The 24,838-nt window shown below is 45.8% G+C and overlaps 1 protein-coding gene across 1 annotated transcript in view; it reads left to right on the top strand.

The window, feature by feature from the left end:
- Nucleotides 1–24,838, top strand: part of ADCYAP1R1 (ADCYAP receptor type I) — a 273,281-nt gene that overhangs the window by 222,928 nt on the left and 25,515 nt on the right. Inside the window, exon 12 of the mRNA XM_030189904.1 lies at nucleotides 13,551–13,631. Within this exon, the coding sequence (XP_030045764.1) occupies nucleotides 13,551–13,631 (81 nt within the window). The remainder of the gene's footprint in view (nucleotides 1–13,550; nucleotides 13,632–24,838) is intronic.

Here is a 24,838-nt window from a genome sequence, read left to right as displayed (position 1 = left end):
AAATGTGGGTATGAATTCTCTCTGTGTTCTATCACCACAAAGCTAACCAGGCTGGGTGAACTTAGCCAACTTCAGTCATTCTTCGGGATCCCACAATCTCTTTATAAAATAGAAAAATATAAAGTGGAGAAAAAGACCAACATATGGACAAAAAACTCCACTTGAAATACACTCAGCTTCAGTGTAAATAAAAATGATCTTTAGTCTACAATAAGGATCTCAAGGTGGTGGCCAAAGCCAGAAGGACACCAGGCTGCACAGAGACAATATTTATGAGTGATGGCGTAATCCCCCGATGCAGTTACGTGAAAAAGGAGCCCTTTGAGAGTTTTTCAGGATGTACCTGAGATAAGTCTGTTATTTTTGAGACAAAGAGTTTTGATAATTTCTGACTTCTTTATTGACTGTTTGTATGTTGGGTACACATACATTAGTATCATTCCAAGGTACTTCTCCAAGTCTGAGCATATCAGCCTCTTGCCCCCTATCACATACAGCTCTTTTGAATTACTGCACTTCATTGCATTAAATTTTAAGTACCCTAAATTAGCCCATTTTTCTAATTTTTATAATTATTTCTCATGCTGTCTACTCCCTCCAGGGTGTCCACTAGGGATGGACATTCATTTAAAATGATATGCATGAAATGAGATTGAAGGGGGGGCAGACTCAAGAAAAATGTCAGGAAGTATTTCTTCACGGAGAGAGTGGTGGATGCTTGGAATGCCCTCCCCTGGGAGATGGTGGAGATGAAAACGGTAACGGAATTCAAACATGCGTGGGATAAACATAAAGGAATCCTGTTCAGAAGGAATGGATCCTCAGGAGCTTAACCAAGATTGGATAGCAGAGCCGGTAGTGGGAGGCGGGGCTGCAGGTTGGGAGGCAGAGATAGTGCTGGGCAGACTTATACGGTCTGTGCCAGAGCCGGTGGTGGGAGGCAGGACTGGAGGTTGGGAGGCAGGGATAGTGCTGGGCAGAGTTATATGGTCTGTGCTAGAGCCGGTGGTGGGAGGCAGGGATAGTGCTGGGCAGACTTATACGGTCTGTGCCAGAGCCGGTGGTGGGAGGCGGGACTGGAGGTTGGGAGGCAGGGATAGTGCTGGGCAGACTTATACGGTCTGTGCCAGAGCCGGTGGTGGGAGGCGAGACTGGAGGTTGGGAGGCAGGGATAGTGCTGGGCAGACTTATACGGTCTGTGCCAGAGCCGGTGGTGGGAGGCGGGACTGGAGGTTGGGAGGCAGGGATAGTGCTGGGCAGACTTATACGGTCTGTGCCAGAGCCGGTGGTTGGGAGGCGGGGATAATGCTTGGCAGACTTATACGGTCTGTGCCCTGAAGAGCACAGGTACAAATCAAAGTAGGGTATACACAAAAAGTAGCACACATGAGTTGTCTTGTTGGGCAGACTGGATGGACCGTGCAGGTCTTTTTTCTGCTGTCATCTACTATGTTACTATGTCATCGACATACCCCATGTTGATGTATGTCAACATCAAACAAAAATGAGCAGGAAAAAACCCACAAAAATTAATGTATTATCATTTGCCAATAATAGTGCATACTCTTTCAAGAGTGTTCACTATTTGCAGATCACTGCTCATGCACATATAGGGCTCTTTTACAAAGCCATGCTAGCAATTCCCATGCAGCAAATGCAAAGAAGCCCATAGGAATTGAATTGATTTTGTTTCATTTGCCATGCCAGAATCGCTAGCATGGCTTTGTAAAAATAGTCTGCCCTGTTTATAAAGTATGCATTCAATGACTTTGCTCCCTTGATGATAAAATGGCCACAGAAAAATGAATAAAACAAACATTCCCAGAAATGACACAGGGAACAATCTGAAATGAAAACTTTCTGGTCGCCCATTCCTAAAGTCTACTCTGTTATAAATCTTCATGTTATCTACAAAACCACAAATCTTTCCTTCTAACCTTTCACCAATGTTGCTCACAAATATATTGAAACAAAGAACATAAGAGTAGCCATACTGGGTCAAACCAACGGTCCATCTAGCCCAGTATCCTGTTTTCCAAACAGAGGCCAAGCCAGGTCACAAGTACCTGGCAGAAACCCAAATTGTGGCAACACTCCATACTACAAATCCCAGGGCAAGCAGTAGCTTCCCATGTCTGTCTCAATAGCAGACTGTAGACTTTTCCTCCAGGAATTTGTACAAACCTTTTTTTAAACCCAGATACGTTAACCGCTATTACCACCTCCTCTGGCAAAGAGTTCCAGAGCTTAGCTATTCGTTGAGTGAAAAAATATTTCCTCCTATTTGTTTTTTAAGTATTTCCATGTAACTTCCTCAAGTGACCCCAGTACCGATTCCTGAGGCACTCCACTACTCACCTTTCTTACCTTCTCTGTCACCTGTCATTCAACCAATTTCTAATCCATTTCACCACTTTCAGGCTTATTTTCGAAAGAGAAGGATGCCCATCTTTCAACACAAATTGAAAGATGGGCGTCCTTCTCACAGGGTTGCCCAAATTGGCATAATCAAAAGCTGATTTTGGGCGTCCCCAACTGCGTAGTGAAGGCGGGAGTTGGACGTGTCTAACACATGGGCATCCTCGACCCACAATGGAAAAAAAAGGGCATTCATGATGAGCATTTGGACGACTTTACCTGGTCCAGTTTTTCTTACGACCAAGGCACAAAAAGGTGCCCGAACTGACCAGATAACCACCGGAGAGAATCGGGGATGACCTCACCTTACTCCCCCAGTGGTCACTAACCCCCTCCCACCCTCAAAAAAGAACTTTAAAAATATTTTGTGCCAGCCTTAAATGTCATACTCAGGTCCATCGCAGCAGTCTGCAGGTCCCTGGAGCCGTTTTAGTGGGTGCAGTGCACTTCAGGCAGGCAGACCCAGGCCCATCCACCCCTACCTGTTACAATTGTGGTGGTAAATGTGAACCCTCCAAAATCCACCAGAAACCCACTGTGCCCCCTTCACCCGTAAGGGCTATGGTAGTGGTGTACAGTTGTGGGTAGTGGGGTTGGGGGGGGGGGTTGGGGGGCTCAGCACAGAAGGTAAGGGAGCTATGTACCTGGGAACTTTTTCTGAAGTCCACTGCAGTGCCCCCTAGGATGCCCGCTTGGTGGCCTTGGTATGTCAGAGGGACCAGTGCACTACGAATGCTGGCTCCTCCCATGACCAAAGGGCTTGCATTTGGTAGTTTCTGAGATGGGCATCCTTAGTTTTCATTATCGCCGAAAATCAGAAACGACCAAGTCTAAGAAAGACCATCTCTATGGACGACCTAAATGTGAAGATTTGGGCGTCCCCAACCGTATTATCAAAATGAAAGATGGACGCCCATCTTGTTTCAATAATACAGGTTACCCCGCCCCTTCGCCGGGACGTCCTGCGAGGACGTCCTCAGGAAAACTTGGGTGCCCCTTTTGATTATGCCCCTCCTTGAGTTCTATCTTCAGCCCTCACAGTTTATTCATGAGTTCCTATAAGGAACTATATCAAAGGCTTTGCTGAAATCCAAGTAGACTGCATGTTCATGAGCCAGTTCTATGGTTACCCAGTTTCTTGTCCCATGGTGTTTGCTGATCGGTTGGCTGTTCTTTTGTTCTCTCTGTGGATTAACTTGCATACATAAAGGAATTCAAGCCTATCAGCTTCTTCTCAGAGAAAGTTGATTGTGACCCCTGAGGCAGGTGCTTTGGCGCTGAAACACGGACCGTGTCGGGTCCTTGATATTGATATGAATATTCTGAATAAACTGGTTTTTGAGATTATCTCCCTATTGGTTTGCGCATTTGTTAGCCTCTACTTTTGCTGTTTTGCTTTGACTTTCCGTGGAGGCTCCTCCTGTCTTCTTGGATTTACCCAGTTAAGAACACAGATTAATTTGTCATGATTTTTCTTTGGTAAAACCATGTTGCATCAGATCTTGCAACCCACTGGTTTCTAGAAAATTGACCATCCTTTCCTTCAGCAGTGCGTCCATTGCTTTTCTAACCACCAAAATTAGGCTTACTGCCTTGTAGTTTCCAACTTTTTCTCTGTCTCAATTTTTGTGAAGTGGGACCACATCCACTCTTCTCCAATCCCTTGGAACCTCTCCCATTTCCAAGAATTTATTAAACAAATTGTTAAGGTGACCTGCCAGAACCTTTCTGAGCTCCCTCAATATCATAGGATGTATCTCATCCAATCCTATGGCTCTGTACACTTTCAGTTTTTTAAGTTGTTCATAAACACTTTCTTCCATGAACAGTGGAGTATCTACCCCATTTCCATGTATTCATTTGTCAGCCAACTGTGGTCCTTCTCCAGGTTTTTCTTCTGTGAACACAGGACGTTAATATTTGTTGAGCATTTGGGGGTAATTCTATAACAGGGAGCCCAGAGCTACCATGGTAGGAGCCTAGTCCATAAAAGAAAGTAGGTGCTTACTTTCCTTAATAGAGTACTAGTTTCACCAGGTTTATAACTCCTTAACATGTGGACATACGCACTTCACCAGCCATACCTGTGCTACAGATACTCACATATCTCTATTCTAACAGTTATGTGCATATGTTTGAGACCCACCCACATTTTATATTCTTTAGGTTCAAGTTCACAGCCATCAAGGTGTCAACATGCAGGATCAGTAGAGAAAAGCTATTGGGCCAATTTTTCAATAGTATGCTCCATCACTTGTACAAACAACATTCATTAGAGCTGGTTTCAGGGGAGGGTGCTGATTAGAGAGTAACACGTGGATGTGGACCCATGATAATTTTTATTTTTATTACATTTGTACCCCACGCTTTCCCACTCATGGCAGGCTCAATGCGGCTTACATGGGGCAATGGAGGGCTAAGTGACTTGCCCAGAGTCAGAAGGAGCTGCCTGTTCCTCAGTTCCTCAGGACCAAAGTCCACCACCCTAACCACTAGGCCACTCCTCCACTAATCTGTGATAAACCACGATAAATCCACTTTAAAAGTTTTTGTTTACCAAGGTTTACTGCGGGTGCAGGAGCAAAACATTTTACCACCCCATGGGAGTGGTAAAAAGTCTTGCTTCCGTAGTAAAAAATAAAAACTGCGATTACTGCGGGTCCAGCGTTTCCTCCCTCCCTCCTTCCTTTGTTATTCCCTCCCTTACCTTCCTCCCCATCATGATGCAAGGAGATTTCCCATTGGCCTACTCCAGGGTCTTTCCTCCTCTGCTGATTCCCACCTTATGATGCAACTTCCTGTTTCATGAAACAGGAAGTTACAGCAGAAGAGCTGGGTTTGAGGAGCTTCATGGTCAGGCCACTATGCTCTGGGGCTCTGCCGCTCTTCCTCAGCTGGCTCTGCTTGCAGCTGCAGGAAGTGGCAGCAGAGGATGCCTGAACTATGTCCGGATGGGAACAGCAACCTGCCACCACCACTGCACAAGGAAGAGGAATTGGGAAGACGGTGTGACGGAGAGGGGTCGCCACTGCCGCTGGACAAATAGGTAATTGGGAACAGGAGACAATGAGAGGGACAGGGACTGCCGCTGCCATGCAATAAGGTAACCAGCCAGCCATATTTAGGGTAGTGAAGTGGGGGGGGGGGGGGGGGGGGAGAGAAAGAGGCTGTGATAGAAATGCAGGCCAGATGCAAATGTAGAGTGCTGAGTTTCAGGAGGGTGTTCCAAAAATATCTCCAAACATAAACAGCAGCAACATCCATCATCCTTACATGAAACATTCCTTTGAAAAGTCTTCCCTCCCTCTGGACACTGAGAATGCAATCTTGTGAGGGAGGAGGGGAGACAGGTTTATGTTTTTTTTAATCCTTGTACTCTATTGGTTGTGATTTATAAAATGACAGTTGTACAAAATATTGTTTCTTTTTATACTTGTTTGAGGCTTCTGCAGATGGGATCAATCAGAGCTTGTAGGTTCGGGGACAGAGTTAGCGGGGCTGGGGCAGGAATGGGGACATTGCTCGCAGGGACAGGGCATCATTCTCTAGTGCTGATTCTAGGCTGGGAGCACCATCCAGCACAACAAATAACAACAGCAGGAAAATCACAGCAAAGAGCTAATCCATCTCTTTCACATGCTGAAATCCTTTTATCCCAGAAACTGTACCTAGGACTGGTTAATTGTAGAATTCTTTGTGAAAGGCGAATAAAACAGAAGAAATTTTAGGATGCATTAAAGTCTTCCTTTCAAAGCATAAGCCCCAAGTCCTTTTCTATAACCTTTGTGCTAATTTAGGGGCATAGGTAGACCTCGCAGTGGGAGGGTGCCAGAGCCCAAGGTGGGGGGGCACATTTAGTCCCCCCACTGCCTCACCGCTCCCCCCGCCACACCCCACAGTAGCAAATACCTTTGCTGGTGGGGGTCTCCAACCCCGGCCAGCCAAAGCCTTTTTCAGCGCCGGTCTCTGGCGCAGCCGCGTTCGCTGCCCTGCTCTTTCTTCCTGCTGACGTCCTGTTCACACTCCTTTAAGTGAAACTGAGCATGCTGAGTTTCACTTAAAGGAACGTGCAGGACTTCAGGAGGAAGACAGAGCACAGGGCAGGGAATGTGGCGTGTCAGAGACCGGCGCTGAAGAAGGCTTCAGCTGGCGGGGGTTGGGGACCCCTACCAGCAAAACCAGGGGCCTGGATGAAATTGGGGGTGCCCAGGCCCCCGTGGCCCCACCTAGCTACGTCACTGTGCTAATGGAACAGAAAATATATATTTCCCATGAAATTCTTGTGGGTAAACCTGTCTATGGAAACACTAAACACTTCTTTTTGCACCTCAAACAAGCTCTCTTCCCCTAAAGCAGAGGTTTTCAACCCAGTCCTCAGGCCACACCCAGGGAATCCTACATGTAACTCCTAATTACTGCCAAGTGCTTTTTAGCTCCAATATTTGATTAGTAGCACCTGACTGACTAATTAGTTTACACATGGATCTGGAATCCACACCCACTTTGGGTGATCTATACAGAATCTGGGGCTTCATTCCATTGCACCCTGTTGCTTTGCCCTTCTAGTGTAGATTGGAGTCTTCATGCCTCTGTCAGTGCTTTTTGCCCCTCCTTGTGTGCCATTTTTCTTGTCTTGTAGTGCTTTTGTCTCTCTGGCAGATGTCTGCTAGCAAGTTTAAGCAAATTTTTATTGAGAACAGAAAAACTCACTGTTCGAGGGCAAAACTGATGGATAAAGAAGAATTTGCAAGTGTTATTGAATCCAAATGTTGTAATTTCCAAAACAATGAAAGTTAACCAAATAGTTGAAGCTCTTCACTTAACATGTTAGTTCTATTAAAATGGATTAGCTCATATTGGCAGTGAGTATCCCTTTGGGATTTTCCCCGAGTTATAAAATAGAAAACAGAATGTAGGATACTGGAAATAAAGAATACTAGGTCAGATTCAATATCAGTTGGAATGGAAAATGCAATATAAGGTTAAATAAACAGGACATTAATCTTTGTGTGAAGGGAAGCCTGAAGGATGTGTGAATGGCCAGAAGGAGATGGTAATAAAGAGTGCACACCACAGAACATTCAAGGCGTGTTTAGTCTTCACTAACCTCACAATATAGTATCCAGACCATCAGTTTTGGTGGGGCACTGAAATTTGCCCCTGTCCTTGCTGCTTTCCATGCCCCCCCTCCCCATGACACCAAATACCTGAGGCTGCTGGCAGGGATCCCCAAGCTCTGCTAGCTAAAGAGATCCTCCACTGGTGGCCTGGCAGTTGGCAACCGTATCTATGACTGCCACTGTTGCCATGCTGCCCCCCCCCCCCACGCATGTTCTGTTTTGCTCCACTTTCTTGCCCCCTTAATTCTGACCCCCCAAAAAACCAATAGGCCCACTCTGTTCCTCCCAGTCCACAAAAAAGCAACAGCTCCCTTCTTCCCAACCACCAAAAGAACAATAGCCACCTTCCCTGATCCCTCAAACAACAATAGGGCTTCTCCTTCCAACCTCTTTAAAGAATAATAGGCCCCTTTCTAACCCCCCCCCCCCCCACCTCCTGTTGTCTGCTCCAACCTAGGCCTACCTTAACCTTTCCTGGTGGTCCAGTAGTAGGGTTACCATATGGCTCCTGAAAAAGGAGGACACATTGATCCAGTTCGGGCTTTGCTTCCATTGAAAGCAATGGAAGTAAAACCCAGACTGGCTCAATCCAGGGGCGTATCTGCGTGGGGCCACAGGGGCCTGGGCCCCCGCAGATTTCGCCTTGGAACCCCTCCCGCCGCCAGCCCTCCCCCGCTGCCATTTCTTACTTTTGCGTCCGCTTCCTCCTGCGCCTTTAAAAATATTTCTTCAGCTGGCGGGGGACCCCAACCCCCGCCAGCCAACCCGAGATGACAACTTGCAGGTTCTCCCTCTGCCGTGTCCAACATGCTGGAGTTGAAAGCGTAATGGCGGAGGGGTGTCGGTGGCGGCAGGGGGGGGTAAAATGTGCCCCCTTCCTCTGGCTCTGCCCCCCCCCCCTACCGCCGGAGGCCAGATACGCCCCTGGCTCAATCTGTCCTCCTTTTTCTGGAGCCATATGGTAACCCTATCCAGTAGGGTCTTCAGGAAGGAGCAATCTCCAGAAACTCCTGTCTATTCCAGATGTAGCTTCAATATGGCTGCCATAACTTTTAGTGGCAGTTTTGCAGTACTGGAGTAAGGAGGTTTTAATATTTAGGCCTGTTGTTTAGTAGGTCAGGAAAGAGAGGGCTACTGTTCTTTAGGGGATGAGAATGAAGGTTTCATTGTAGTTTGGGGGTCAGAAAGGAGGGGCCTATATTTCTTTGAGGGAGGGAAAAGAATATATTGCTCTTTAGGGGGGTCAGCAAGGAGAGAGCCTATTGCTCTTTAGGGGGTCAGCAAGGAGGAGGCCTATTGCTTTTTTTTTGGGGGGGGGGGTTGAGAGGGAGGAAATGGGCCTATTGCTTTTTGTGAGGGGTGTTGGGGGGGGGGGGGGAAGGGGATATGACATGCTGCTTCAGGCTGCTATCCAGAAGTTATGCGAGTGTCAGCCAATATTCAATGTCAACACCTGCTTAGCTAACTGGGCAAAGTTAGGAATACTATTTTCGTGGTTCAACATGCTTTATCTGTGTGGACACTAACACTGAATATTGCCAGCACCTGCATAGCTGCTGGCTCTTCCACAACTTGGCCCCCGAAACATCCTACTCCTGCCCACTTTGAAAATGGCCAATTAGCACAGATTTTCAGTGACACTGCTTGGTAAAGTGCTGCTGAAGTTTAGCAGCTAGCCCACTCAACCTCTCCTCCCCACTTAAATTGCTTTTAATTTTGGGCCCTTGTTTATTTTCCACAATAGCATGTATAGAATACCTGGTTGTTTTTAATTTATATTTTATTCTGTATTGGTTTTAGTTTGCTTGTGAGTACAGGATTATTTTTGAGTATTGAATTTTAGGTGAAAGTGGTGTGCACTGGTTCATTAAGATTTGATTGTGTTTTACAAGGAGGGGCATAATTGAACGCGAATGCCCATCTCCATGGGCGCCTATCTCCAAGGACGGGTATGCGAAGGGGCGGGACAGACCGTATTTTCAAAAAGATGGGCTTTCATCTTTTGTTTCGATAATACGGTTGGTGCCGGGCAAATGCATCGGATTTGTGCGGATTTGAGCTGGGCGGTATCGGTTTTCAGCGATAATGGAAACCGAAGGCGCCCAGCTCAAAAATGAACAACTCCAAGGCATTTGGTCATGGGAGGGGCCATGATTCGTAGTGCACTGGTCCCCCTCTCATGCCAGGACACCAACCGGGCACCCTAGGGGGCACTTCTAAAAAAGTTAAAAAATAATTCCCAAGTCCATAGCTCCCTTACCTTGGGTGCTGAGCCCCCTAAATCCCCCCCCCCAAAACCCACTCCCCACAACTCTACACCATTACCTTAGCCCTTATGGGTGAAGGGGGCATCTAGATGTGGGTACAGTGAGTTTTGGGGGCGGTTTGGAGGGCTCCCATTTACCAGCACAAGTGTAACAGGTAGGGGGGATGGGCCTGGGTCCACCTGCCTGAAGTCCACTGCACCCACTAACAACTACTCCAGGGACCTGCATACTGCTGTGGTGGAGCTGGGTATGACATTTGAGGCTGGCATACAGGCTGGGAAAAAAAAAAGTTTTTAAAGTTCTTTTTTTTTTGGTGGGAGGGGGTTAGTGACCACTGGGGGAGTCAGGGGAGGTCATCCCTGATTCCCTCCGGTGGTCAGCTGGGCAGTTGGGGCACTTTTTGTGAACTTGTTCGTGAAAAAAAGGGTCCAAAAAAAGCGGCCCAAATTCTCGCTTCTGCCGCCCTTCTTTTTTCCATTATCAGCCGAGCGCACCCATCTTTCCTCGGCCGATAAACACGCCCAGTCCCGCCTTCACCATGCTTCCAACCTGCCCCCGTCAACTTTGTTCGTTCCCGCGACAGACTGCAGTTGGAGGCGCCCAAAATCGGCTTTCGATTATACCGATTTGGGCACCCATGAGAGAAAGGCGCCCATCTCCTGATTTGGGTCGAAATATGGACGTCTTTCTCTTTCGAAAATAAGCTTGATAGAGTTTTAAATTTAGCCCTGTATTGTACTGGTAGCCAATGATGTGATATGGTCGTGTCACTTGCAACCTTCTATAAGTCTTGCTGCTGCATTCAGAATCAACTGGAGCTGGTGCAGGCCCTTTGTATTCAGACCATTGTATGGTGCATTGCAGTAATCCAGTCGTGATGTTACCATGGCATACACAACTGGGATAAGATTTACCTTCTCGATGTAAGGAGAAAGGCAGTGTAGCTGTCACAAATAGTAGGAGCAGCTCTTGAAGATAAAAAGTAGGAATGAGAAATGTGATACAAACATACAATTATCTATCAGGATGAATAGGGTACCAAAAGAATGAATGTTCTCCTGAAAAACAAATGTTGTCTTATGTATTTAAAGAGAGAAAAACAAAAGGAATGAGAAAATATTTTTACTGAGTCATTGATGTTCACCAAGAAGAAACTTCCAATGTAGGTGGTATGAGTCAGAATAGTGACAAAATTTAAGCATGATTAGAACAGACATACAGCAAGGGAAGCAACACAGGCAGCAGGTACAGAGGGTTTTTTTTTTTTTTTTTTTTTACTAAAGATTAGCTCGAGTTATCTGCAGCAGGGCCCATTTTGGGCCCTGCTGCAGATATCTCGAGCTAATCTTTAGTAAAAGACCACCACATTAAGGTAAACTGGATAGCCCAAGTACTTTTTATCTGCTGACATGTTTTGTGTAATTCTGTATTCATATTAAACCTATTTGACGAGCTAACCGTTGCACAAGTTCAGCTAGAGAAATAAAAAAGATTGCAGAGGTCAAAATGTATATTATTTGGAACCAGTGGCATAGCCAGACAGCCGATTTAGGGTGGGCCCAAGGCCAAAGTGGGTGGGCCAAAAATTTCATCTCCACTCCTCCCCCTACCTGTGCCCCCCCCCCTCCAAAGTAAACAAAATACCTGTGCTGGCAGGGATCCTCAAGCCCCGCCAGCTTAAGACTTCCTCCGTGCCGAAGAACCTTACCTCTTGGGTGGCCAGTGGCAGTGTCCGCGAGCCACAGCTGTCAGCCACTGGCTCTATCCTGCACGTGCTCAATTTTTGCACATGTGCAAATCCTGCCTGCCCTTAATTCTTCTCCCCAGGCTTCGCTTTGCTGCATCGCTCCATCGCTCCCTGCATTCTTCTACTTGCCTGTCACGCAGTGCTGCCATTCACACAGGCAGCTGCGCTCCCCTTTGCCGCGTCCATCCGGTCCTCTCTGATGCACTTCCTGTTAGGACTGGATGGACGCGGTAGGGGGGAGCGCAGCTGCCCGTGTGAATGGCAGCGCTGCGTGACAGGCGAGAAGAATGCAGGGAGCAATGGAGCGATGCAGCGAAGCGGAGCCTGGGGAGAAGAATTAAGGACAGGCAGGCAGGCTACGCTGAACGCTGCCTCCCGGACGGCCGTACCCGGCAGAGCTGCGGGAGAAAATGCAGTGCAGCGTCAGCGAGCAAGGATGTGGATGGGCGGGCCTGGAGGGAAAGTGGCTGGGCCTGGGCCCGTCCAGGCCCACCCGTGGCTACTCCCCTATTTGGAACTAGAATTATGAAAACTATCAATTCTTGGTAATAGATTCACTTTTATGAAATAAGGGCTATGAGACACCATAAACTCTAATATTGTGTAGCATTTTATTAGAATGATAAGGTTAAATGCTCCTGCAATCATACATTTTTTCTATACTATACTGAAGCAAAAGTTAAAAGGATGCTTTGTAATGCTAGTATAGATGATGGTGCATTAACATACTCTAGGTTCTACATCAACATTCAAAATAAAGTCATCCATAGTAAAAAAAGCACACTGAAATTCATGGTCACTTTCTAATAATTGCTGTGCATCTCTTTACTTCTATTTGCATTGCTTGGAAATCTTCCTTCAGTATTTGTGTTTTATTGAAAAATGTGCATGAAAAAACTGAACCAAGGTGATCAATATCCATCTCAATCCCATTCCTCACCACATAATAATGTGTTCAGCGTTGCTAATTTGAATATGTAGAAATCAGCTTGGGCTTACTTTATATTTTATAGGCTTTAAATCTGTTTTTCTGTAACTTTAAATGGAATTTTATGATCCAAGTGCAGTACTGGCTTTAACTGTCAGATGTTGGTGTGCTGTGCTTATGAGAGGGAAGCATGCATTGGAATTTTACCCAAAGTCTAAACCCCCCCCCCCCCCCCACACACACACACACCGCATTTACTAAACCATGCTAGCGGCTGCCATGCACTAATGCCGACATAGCCCATTCATTTTGAATGGGCTGTGTCGGCATTGCCGCGTGGCTGCCGCTAGCCGGCTTAGTAAATGGGGGGGGGGGGGGGGGGGAAGAGCTACAACTCAAGGGGTCCTTTTACTAAGCCATGGTAAAAAGTGGCCTGCGGTAGTGTAGGTGCATGTATTGGTCGCACACTGGTCCAGTTTTTACCGCATCTGCAAAAAAAGGACTTTTTCTTAATGGGACGAGAAAAGGGTATGCGGTAAAACTGAAACTGGCATGTGTCCAAAACCTTCCTGAGCCCTTAACTCCACCCATTGATCTAGCGGTAAAGGCTCACATGCTACATGCGTGGTGACTGCTTGGCACACGCCAACTGCCGATTCCCATCGGAAACAATGCGCATGGGAGGAAATAAATCTTCCAGGCATTATGCGCGTTTGTTAAATCTAAAATTATCACCGGGGGGTGCGGTAGCCTGGTGGTAATCTCATTACGGTGCACACTGCACTCGCGTAATGCCTAATGCGCCTTTGTAAAAGGGTCCCCCAAGTTATTACTTCTTCATATGTGACTGCTAAATTTTGCCACTTTTGTCAGTGTTCTGCTAAGTGTGCTTGTGTTGCACTTCAGTCAATTGATGTGTGTGTTTTTATTTTTTATTTTTCATCTGATCAGACCTCCATGCTGTGCTTTGTCTTGTGAAATTCTGTTAATGGTAGAAATCCTACCTACTTCAGTTTTCAATGTAGGCTGAGAAAAAGAATTGCTAATTTTGTCATACATGTGTTTAGCAGCTGCTTTCAGAAATGCTACTGTAAGCCTAAGAGGGCTAACCAGCACTCTTGCAAGATGTCAGAGCTATCCACCATTACGCTGTAAGTGTACGCAATCCCCGTGACATGTCTGTGTTTGTGAAGCATGATACATATAAATGCTTACTTCAGTATGTACTAGATCTGTAAATACTGAGATTCCTGCTAGTGTTTATTGTTTATTGCATGTTGATTTGTTGAATTTGTGTTGTGTGCATCTGCTAAAATGTTACAGCTAAACACAGTAAATTTATGTATCTGGAGCCATGAATTGGTTGATAAATGCAGGCATGATTTTTGTTGTCTGATAACAGGCAGTACAACATAGCTTATAGTACTATGATATCCAGTGGCGTAGCAAGGGGGGGCGGGAGGGGCGGTCCGCCCCGGGTGTCAGCTCGGGGGGGGGGGGGGGGTGCTCCCTGCCAGCTCCCCCTACCTTTAAAAAAATATTGTAATCCAAAGCGAGGCGCAGCGCCTCGCACCTGCACGTAAAAGAAATGTGCAGTGTCTCATCGGGCCTTCTCTCGCTCTGTCTGTCCCGCCCTTGCGGAAATAGGAAGTTGCGTCAGTGGAGGGCAGGACAGACAGAGCGAGGGAAGGCCCGATGAGACGATGCACATTTCTTTTACTTGCAGGCGTGAGGATTCTGATATTTTTTTAAAGGTAGGGAGCTGGTTGGACGGAAGAGGGTGGGCACTGGGTCGGGGGGGTGTTGATGCGCCGAGGGGGGGTATGTCATCGTGCTGCACCCGGGGGGGGGGGGTGCAACCGCGAACCGCCCTGCCCCGGATGGCAGCCCCCCTCGCTACGCCACTGATGATATCATACCTGCCCACTAAGTTTTTCTGTATTGCCAGAAACAGTAGTAACATGAACAACTCTGCTGTAAAGCAGCAAAAGACATACATGAAATGGCCTTTGTCTCATTTCTTGTTGCCCTCCACATTACAATGGGGACAGTAGGGAGCTATTCTCTAAATTTTATTAAAATACAGGTGTTATAAAACAAAAGAGAAATGCATAGATGCTATGTAATAATCTGTCTATCATGAGTCTTATGGTATAAAATGCTTACCTGTTTTAAGTGTGGCCTGCAGAACTACTTGATTTGGAATTTAAATAAAAGGCACCTACTGCACAATGTACCACATTAAGGGGTCCTTTTACTAAGCTGCAGTAAAAGGGGTCCTGCGCTAGCGGCAGCGGCCATTTTTGCCGCTCGCCGAGGCCTTTTTTATGCAGTGGGTAAAAAGGCCAAAAAAAAGAAATGCCCAAGAAAACAAATAGGCAATTCTCAAGATCCAGCACGGAATAGGAAAAAAGATGTGAATCGCCAATGGCAATGTTGACAACAATAATTTATTCACCACATTATTTAAAATAGGCCCGACACGGCCGCGTTTTGCCCTCCTAAAGGGCTACGTCAGGGGCTAGCATATAACAACCCAGTGGTGCAGTAAAACCAATTCCACCTACTGGCCTAAAACAACTCCTCTCCTGAGAAGAAGCAGCAGCAGTAGCATTTCGTGGTGAATCTATTTTAAATAATGTGGTGAATAAATTATTTTTCTCAACATTGCCATTGGCGATTTGCATCTTTTTTTTCTATTCCATGCAAAAAAAGAAATGGCCATGCGGTACGTTTGCACTTACTGCGTGGCCATGTGGGGAACACTTACCGCCACCCATTGAGGGGTATTTCCACAACCTGTGGAAATATTTTTCAACAATTTTTCAAATATTTCCGCTGGCACCAGAAATGCCATGCGTGGGGTAGAACTACTGCGGGCGCCCGCGTTGGGCCAGTCGTAGTTTTGGATTGCCACACAGTAAGCCCACGATGAGCTTACTGCTGCTTTGTAAAAGGGCCCCTCAAGAAATGATGACATTTTCTTGATGTATATGTTAATTCGTGTTCAATGTGTAAGCTCCTCATGCCTGTTTCATGCTGTCTCCTGCCTCTTTTTTAACCTACTCTTTGCCTCTGTTAGCTATGTTAATCTCTTTGAACGCGTGTGTTTCCTTTATTTTGTATCCCTACATATTTTTTCCATCATGTCCACAGTCTGCTTCTTTTTCTCTTCACTACTGCTTATTCATAGCCCCTTCCACAGGAAGTACGGATAAGTGAAATCTCATACGAATGGATTTTAGATTTGGTTTTGAGTGAAGGAGAGGCCTATTGGTTAGAGAAGCAAATTGTAAACCAGGAAAATCAAGCTTCAAATCCCAACTTCCCACATTGGCACACTTTCCCCTGGTTTCTCTATATGGTGCTGAAAGATGTACAACAAACGTTCTGTACGATCCTGAGATGCGTGGGCATCTCAATTGCTTAATGAGCCCATTAATGCCAGTACAGAATGCTAACAATTACTTATTGCTTTAATTGACTTTGATTGGGAGCTGAATGTGCATCTCGCTGAGCTCTATTCTATAAAACTGAACAGACAAAAATCATGGTGCACAACCCAAAAGGAGGTGTGGCAAGGAAGGGGCTTGGGTGGATCAAGGGCGTTCTCCCAAGATGTGCGCAACAATTTGGGGGATCTGCACCTAACTTGCATGCCAGATTTTACTTGATGTAAATCCTCACAGCCAAAGTTCAGCATGGGAATCAGCTCTAAGCACTATTCAATAAATGGTGTGCAACTCAAGAGTGCTGTCTATAGAATAGTTCTCCATGCTGATTTTCTTTGGCGCTGTTTTTGCAACACTGTTTACTGAATCTAGTCTTTTGTGATCTCAGGCAAGTTATTTACCCTCCACTCTTACAGGTACAATTTGGGGTTGGGGAGGGGAGGGAATTATCAACCTGGGCTACCATTATGACAGGTTATTTTAACCCAAGTCATGCTATTTTAGCACAGGATCCCATTTTATGCAACAAGGCCTTGTGCTAATGTAACCCTATCAGGCTTATTTTCGAAAGAGAAGGGCGCCCATCTTTCGACACAAATCGGAAGATGGGAGTCCTTCTCCCCGGGTCACCCAAATCGATATAATTGAAAGCCGATTTTGGGAGTCGTCAACTGCTTTTCGTCGCTGGGATGACCAAAGTTCCCGGGGGCGTGTCAGAAGTATAGTGAAGGCGGGATTGGGGCATGCTTAACACATGGGTGTCCTCGGCCGATAATGGAAAAAAGAAGGGCGTCCCTGACGAACACTTGGGCGACTTTACTTAGTCCTTTTTTTTACGACTAAGCCTCAAAAAGGTGGCTGAACTGACCAGATGACCACCGGAAGGAATCGGGGATGACCTCCCCTTACTCCCCCAGTGGTCACTAACCCCCTCCCACCCTAAAAAAAACTTTAAAAATATTTTTTGCCAGCCTCAAATGTCATACCCAGCTCCATGACAGCAGTATACAGGTCCCTGGAGCAGTTTTAGTGGGTACTGCAGTGCAGTTCAGGTCCATCCCTCCCCTACCTGTTACACTTGTAGTAGTAAATGTGGGCCCTCTAAAACCCACCAGAAACCCACTGTACCCACATCTAGGTGCTCCCCTTCATCCCTAAGGGCTATGGTAGTGGTGTACAGTTGTGGGGAGTGGGTTTTGGGGGGGGTTGGGGGGGTTGGGGGGCTCAGCACACAAGGTAAGGAAGTTATGCACCTGGGAGCTATGCACCTGGGAGCTTTTTATGAGGTCAACTGCAGTGCCCCCTAGGGTGCCTGGTTGGTGTCCTGGCATGTCAGGGGGACCAGTGCACTACAAATACTGGCTCCTCCCATGACCAAATGGCTTGGATTTGGTCGTTTCTGAGATGGACGTCCTTGGTTTCCATTATTGCTGAAAATCGGGTACGACCATCTCTATGGACGACCTAAATGTTGAGATTTGGGTGTCCCCGACCGTATTAGCGAAACGAAAGATGGATGCCCATCTTGTTTCGATAATATGTGTTTCCCTGCCCCTTCGCGGGGACGTCCTGCAAGGACGCCCTCAGGAAAACTTGGGAGCCTCATTCGATTATGCCCCTCCAAGTGTTAAATATATTTTTTAAAAGAAACAAACTTTTAAATTTACTTAACTGTGGAAACAACTTGATTGTGCAGTAGAGCTGTGCTGGGACAAGTGCATGTGGCTGTTGGTTGCCCTGGTTACCAGGGTAAACATTCTGAAAGCTGCTGTTGCTGTACTTTGTAGTTGGGAGGGAAAGTAAAAGAGTGAATATGTGCTGAAAGTTGTGAGTTTCTAAAGCAGGAAATTTGTCAGATTTGTTTACCAGTTTTGATGTAGAATGACTGATACAGATAATGTGAGAAGCCCGCGGCTATTGTGGCTTCAGTGTGTGAGAATGACCAGTGTGTGAAAGGTCTTATAAAAGTTTCATACCAAAAATATCCTATATAATAAAATGCACCTCCAACATTCCAAAGCTGACTGCATGGCTGAGGCATTCCTGCTCTCTTTATCCATCTCCTGAATTGACATCACGTACTTCCGGGTTCATCACAAGCAGAAGTGACCAACCACACGAGGTTTCTCGGCTTCAGAATGTTGGAGGTGCATTCTATTAAATAGGATTGGTCAGTTCCTTGAAGCACAGCCAGAGCTCAGCTTCCTGCACAGTAACTCTCAGACACCAGAGAGAGAGAGAGGGGGGGGGGGGGGGGGGGGGGCTGTCACCAGAGAGAGGGGGGGGGGGCTGACACCAGAGGGGGGGAGGTATCTCTGTCACACACACACTATCTCTCTCACAGTCAATGTCTTTCTCTCTCTCACTCTCACACACTGTCTCTCACACACTCTATGTCTCACACTGTATCACATTCACTCTCTATGTGTCACACAGTCACTCACACACTCTCTTGGTCTCACATGCTCAGTCTCACAGAGAGTCTGTCTCACACACACTCTCTCTCTCGCACACACTGTATCTATGTGAAACACACTCTCTCTCTCTCTCTCACACACTGTGTCTCACATACGCACTTGCACACACTCTCATTCTCACATACACACTCTCACACACACACACACACTCGCACATTCACTCTCTCTCTCTCACACAGTCACTCTCACATACACTCTCTCAAACATACACACTCAGAGGAAAACCTTGCTAGCGCCCGTTTCATTTGTGTCAGAAACGGGCCTTTTTTACTAGTTATGTACCGTATTTTTCGGACTATAAGACGCACTTTTTTCCCCCAAAATTTGGGAGGAAATTGGGGGGTGCGTCTTATAGTCCGAAGGTAGCGTTTTTTGACCTCCGTTCCGTACTTACAGGATTCCATGTTCCCTGGTGGTCTAGTGACGTCGGGGCAGGAAAGAGCCCCCTCTTTCCTGCCCATCGCGCTGCTCTCCGTGCTTCTCAATGCTTTCCGACGGTCTCGGCGATATTCAAAATGGCCATTTTGAATCTCGCCGAGACCGTCGGAAAGCATTGAGAAGCACGGAGAGCAGCGCGATGGGCAGGAAAGAGGGGGCTCTTTCCTGCCCCGACGTCACTAGACCACCAGGGAACACGGAATCCTGTAAGTATGGGATGGAGGTCCAAAACCCGGACAAGACGCACCGGAGCACCTAGGTTTTAGAGGAGGGAAAGAGGAAAATTTTTTTTTTCCTATTTCCCTCCTCTAAAACCTAGGTGCGTCTTATGGTCCGGTGCGTCTTATAGTCCGAAAAATACGGTATATAATTTAGAACATTTAATTTAAAAGCTGCCAAGATAGGGAGACACTGAGGCTGTCTTAGTATATTGAAACTTAATGTCTGTGTTTGCAAAGTGATGGTTTTGAAAAACTTCAAAAGAACCATACACTGCAGTATGGAGCAGGGGCGTAGCCAGACAACAGATTTTGGGTGGGCTTAGGCAAGAAGTGGGTGGGCACCAAGTGTTCTCCCCTTCACCCACCACCAAATCAAAATCTCAGTTGGCGGGAAAACGCTTCTTTCCACCTTAGCAATCTACAGCAGGCACGCGCTGAAAATTGAGCATGCGCAGGTGCTGGTATCCTGGAGAATAGCGTTTTCATTACCATCAGGGGGAAGTCTTCTGCTTGCGCATCTTGGGATCCCCACCTGCTACTGCTAATACGTGTGCTGCTGTTGGGTGGGCCTGAGCCCTAGTTGGGTGGGCCCCGGCCCACCCAGGCCCACCTGTGGCTACGCCACTGGTATGGAGTGAATGTCAGTGGAAGGTGTAATGGGGCTAATGTTGTGGGTTGGGGAGGGTAGTGTTTATTTTAAAATAATAGCTAGTAAATATTTTTTAAAAATACATATTAAGGGAGGACACATTAAAGAAGTGAGCACACACCAGGGAAGGAGTTTTTTTTTTTTTCTTATTGAGTTTTTTAAAGAAAGGATAGTAGGGAGAAAATATTCCGGAACTGAAAAGACATCATGGGAACTGAACTTTGTACCACAGTTGAGTGATTCTTATAACAAAGACTGAGACATGAGGGTCACATAGTGGAAATAAATAGTAAAAGAAAGTGAAAGGAAAAGTCCAACTTATCTGATTCTGGGGTTGTTGTTTCTGAGATGATCTAAAGTTCCTGTAGAACATAATTTATTTGGATTTTTGCTCACACCTTTTTCAGTAGTAGCTCAAGGTGAGTTACATTCAGGTACACTGGATATTTCTGTGTCCCAGGAGGGCTCACAATCTAAGTTTGTACCTGAGGCAATGGAGGGTAAGTGACTTGCCCAAGGTAACAAGGTACAGCAGTGGGATTTGAACTGACCCTCTCTGGATTGCAAGACCAGTGCTCTAACCACTAGGCCACTCCTCCACTCCAATTTGTGCCCTTGGACATTTTAACAGGGTGGATTAGGATTCCTTGTGTTAGTAGAAATCAGCTATTGTTGGGGTTAATTCATGAAGAATCAATTCAAGGAAGAACAGGATTGTTTTCAAATTTTATTTTTTTTCCATTATACTGTTAAAAATAAGATGAATAAATGCTAATCTGATGATGATTAAATGTTTTTGAAATATTCACTAATGTTGCTGCAGATATTTGAGAGCTCTGTAAAAGGAAAGACAGATAAGAACTGTTGTTAATTTGCTTATTGTTAAACTCTTTGGTTGGCATAGAGTTCATTTGGGGAAACACTGGGGTCCTTTTACTAAGGTGCGCTGAAAAATAGCCTGTGGTAGTATAGGTGCGTATTTTGGGCACGCACAGATCCATTTTTCAATGCACCTACAAAAAATGCCTTTTTAAATTTTTTTGCAGAAAATGGACGTATCAAAATAAAAATTGGCCTGCATCCATTTTGGGTCTGAGACTTTACCGCCAGCCATTGACAGCAGTAAGGTCTCACGCGTTAACCAGGCGGTAATGACCTATGCGTGTCAAGTGCCACTTGGCACACATAGCGGACACGTGCCAGAAAATAACAATTATTTTTCAGACACGCCAAAAATTGACCAAATCCTCTTGTTTTCCTTGACTTCTTTGTAACCCCAATTGTATTCTTTACCCTGGTATGGCGATATCATAACAGGTCTCTGTATGCCACATTGAGCCTGCAAATAGGTGGGAAAATGTGGGATACAAGTGCAAAAAATAAATAAATAAAAATGAAATTACTGCAAGAGCCACACAGTAGCTGAGCAGTAACTCCAAATTGGTGCGTGTTGGATGTGCGTAGACACATATACGGCTTAGTAAAAGGGCCCCACTGTGACATATTTTCTAACATCACTGTAATACCTTGCTACGCCACCAGGGGGGTGTACACAAAACTAGCACGACCTGTGGCAAAATATCTCATCTTAACAGTAGCCCACACTGATCATTTCCCCCCTTTAGATTGTTAGACTCTCAAGCAAGGAAATAACTTGTGCATCTGAATGTAACACCTCATCAAATTTAACATGTCATAATGAAATTGTGTGTGTAGAGCTATATTTTTAAGCTGAGTGAAGGTTTTGCACTTGACATGTATTATATATATATTTTTTAATGTGTTGGAGCAGGGCCACCTAGAGACAGAGTCGGGCCCAGGGCAGGGCTGCTGTGGCTGCTGCCGCCCCTGCCCCTCTGCCCCCCCCCCCCCCACTTGGACCACTGCCGCTCCCCCCCCCCAATTGTGTGTTGGACCTGGGTTATTGCATTAACACAATTATCCAGGTCCCAACACAGGAGCAGGAGAGTGACAAATCCTGGTGCTGAGCCCTCGTGGAGGCCGGGTTGGGGGAATCTTGTTCCACTGCCCCCCTCTTGGCATCCCTGTGTTGGATATACATAACTTCCATGATAAAGGTTTAGGGAATAGAGTCTTCTGAGATATTAATGAAGGGAATAAACAGCATGTAATAATCTTGCAACTAATAATGTAAACACAGTTACTTTTCCTCATTATCCACATGCTTTGCAGTTCATGCAAATAAAGTGCACCTGTTTTAACTGTGATACACGCTTTCTGCCCCTTCCCTCCCTACACTTTCCACACCCCTTTCCCTTCATTTCAATACATTTCAATGCTAGGTATTTGTGGCAATTAGTGCACAGATGAAGGACAATTCTTTAACTTGATGCCTACACTTATGCACATCAAGGCGCCAAAATTGTCAGTTACGTGTGTAAGCAAACTAGACACTATTCCATAAGTTTGAACCTAAGTGCTGTAGTGTATAACTGCAATGTGGTTGGAGCATAAGCAGGCTAGGGCCATGTCTCCAAGGTACATGCTTTGCCTGGTGCACTTCGGAGTATCCATTTAGCTTGCCATTGGCCTGGTGTAAATGGTGGTGCCTGAATATAGGCATTCTTTTTTTTTTTTTTTGTATCATATTTTTATTAAAGGTTTTCAAAATACAACAGAAAAGTATACACAAAAGCAAACAACACATAACAAAAAGAATGGAAAAAAAACCCCACCATGGCTTCCAAGTGCAAATATATAAACGTTCCATGACAATACCTAGAGGCCAAAATCAAGTAGTGCTACGAGATGCCTGACAAAATAAGTCTAGGCGAGCCCAGGTCTTCAAGACAGACTGCACTCTGTGATGCTTATGGGCAAGAAGTGCTTCATATTTTTAGTTCACACATACGTAACTCCACCATTCGTTATAATTCAGATGCGCATTGTTTTTTCAATGTGTAACAATTAAATGCAAAGCGACAGCTAACAGAATATTAAACAGTTTCTTATCTGACTCAAGAAGGGAAATAGTAGGGGAAGAGGCACGCAGTATCACAACCTCATAATAGATTGCAGCAGTCTCAGGCAGATGAAAAATAATACACAATTTCGCCCAAATAAGTCCCCAGTATGCTCTAACGTTTTTGCAGAAAAATACCATATGCGCCAAGGATCCATCTGTCTCCTGACAAAACCAACATTTGAAGGTAGTAGTCTTAGTAATCCTTGCTACTCGAGCAGGGGTCCAGTAGGCTCGGTGGAATACAAAATATGAGGACTGGGATATCGCCGCCAACTTAGTTGGGCGCATGGAGTCAATCCAAAAGGTGCACCAGTCAAATTCTGACGCATCAAAATGTAAATCTTGTTCCCAGGACTGCCGCAGCCTAGGCATTCTAATTCGAGTTTATACTAATATTATATGATAGTATATTGGGGGCACTTTTACTAAGCTGTGGTACAAGAGGCCCTGTCCTAGCAGTGGTGGACATTTTTGCTGTGCGCCAGGGCCCATTTTACCACAATTTGTAAAAATCCCTAAAAAAAGAAATGGCTGTGCAGTAAGTTCATGCTTGCCATGTGGCCATTTCAGGGCGAGCACCTACCGCCACCCATTGGGGGGCAGTAAGGGCGCTCACACTAAGCTAGCGGTAACCAGGCAGTTCAATTACCACTGGGTAACCCCCTGTGGAAATATTTTCCAAATATTTCTGCGAGCGCTGAAAATGTCATGTGCTGAGGGTGGAACTGCCACCGGTGCCCGCGTGGGCTGGTGGTAGTTCTGGATTGCCGTGCAGCAAAGGGAACCCTTTAGTAAAAAGGCCCCTTGGCACACAGATGCCGTTATATAATTGGCACTCAGGATTCAGCATCGGCACACCTAAATGGAGGCACCAAGTTAAAGAATTGCCCCTTAACCCCCCTTGGGAGCACACAAGTTATAGAATAAGGCAAGTTGCACATGTAACTTATGAGCCGAAAATTGGTTTTAACAAGCAATAGTAGTTTATATTTGGCCTTAATTGGTGCTAATAGGGCATCAATTAGTAGTTACACATATAACTGCCCTTAATAGTCCATAAGTTGTATATTCAAACTCTAGAATGTGTGCAACTTCAAGGGGGTTGTAGACCTAAGAGGAACATGGGCGGGTTGGGGACATGTCAAGCAGTTAAGCACACAGGACATAGAATGCTAACATTTACAGTAGAATTTATGCCATCCATTAATCTAGCAGTGGAGGAGCAGCCTAGTGGATAGTGCAGAACACTTTGAGCCTGGGGAACTGGGTTTGATTCCCACTACAGCTTCTTGTGACTCTGGGCAAGTCACTTAACCTTCCATTGCCCCAGGTACAAATAAGTACCTGTATATACTACATAAACCTCTTTGAATGTAGTTGCAAAAACCACAGAAAGGTGGGTGTATCAAGTCCTCTTCCCTCCTGCATAAAGTTAGGCACAGACTTATGCTAGTATTCTATAACATCAGTGGAATGCACCACTGCCATTATAGAATTCGCTCTTAGTGAGCATCCCAGTGCCTAACTTTAAGTGATCCAAACAGAAGTTTTTTTCATGCTTTACTAGCTAAACAGACATTAAGCACTTTATTTACCATATTCTCTAATAATCACCCGCCTCCAATAATCACCCACCTCCTTCTTCAGGACCCCCCAAACCTCAGAAAATCTGGTTTTAAAACCATGCCAAGATTCTTCCAATAATCACTCCCCCCCTTGGCATTGCTCTCCTCCATACTCCATCCCCTTTCCCCCTCCCCGAGACACCGGATCTCTCTTCTTACCTCATCTCTAAGTTATGGTGCAGGGCCTTGAGGATCCACAGATGCTCAAAGCCCTGCACCAGCCCACCATCATAACCTGAAGATGAGGTAAGAAGAGAGATTTGGTCACCATGGGAAAGGGGATGGAGAGTGGAGGAAAGTAATACCAGTTACTGCAGGAGGCAGGATGGAGGACAGAAATGGTGGTTATCGGGAGAGGGCATGGTGGAGGAGAGAAATGGTCATCACGGGAAGGAGGAATGGAGGTGAGAAATTAGGGTTACCATTTTTTGTCCTCATAAAAAGAGGACACTTGCCCCGCCCCTTTTGCGCCATTGCCACGCCCCTTTCATGCTATCACCCCGCCACGGT

Source organism: Microcaecilia unicolor, chromosome 1, assembly GCF_901765095.1.
Source record: "Microcaecilia unicolor chromosome 1, aMicUni1.1, whole genome shotgun sequence".
Classification (NCBI taxonomy): domain Eukaryota; kingdom Metazoa; phylum Chordata; class Amphibia; order Gymnophiona; family Siphonopidae; genus Microcaecilia; species Microcaecilia unicolor.
The sequence above is the reverse complement of the archived record's forward strand: the minus strand, read 5'-3'. Positions and strand labels throughout refer to the sequence as shown.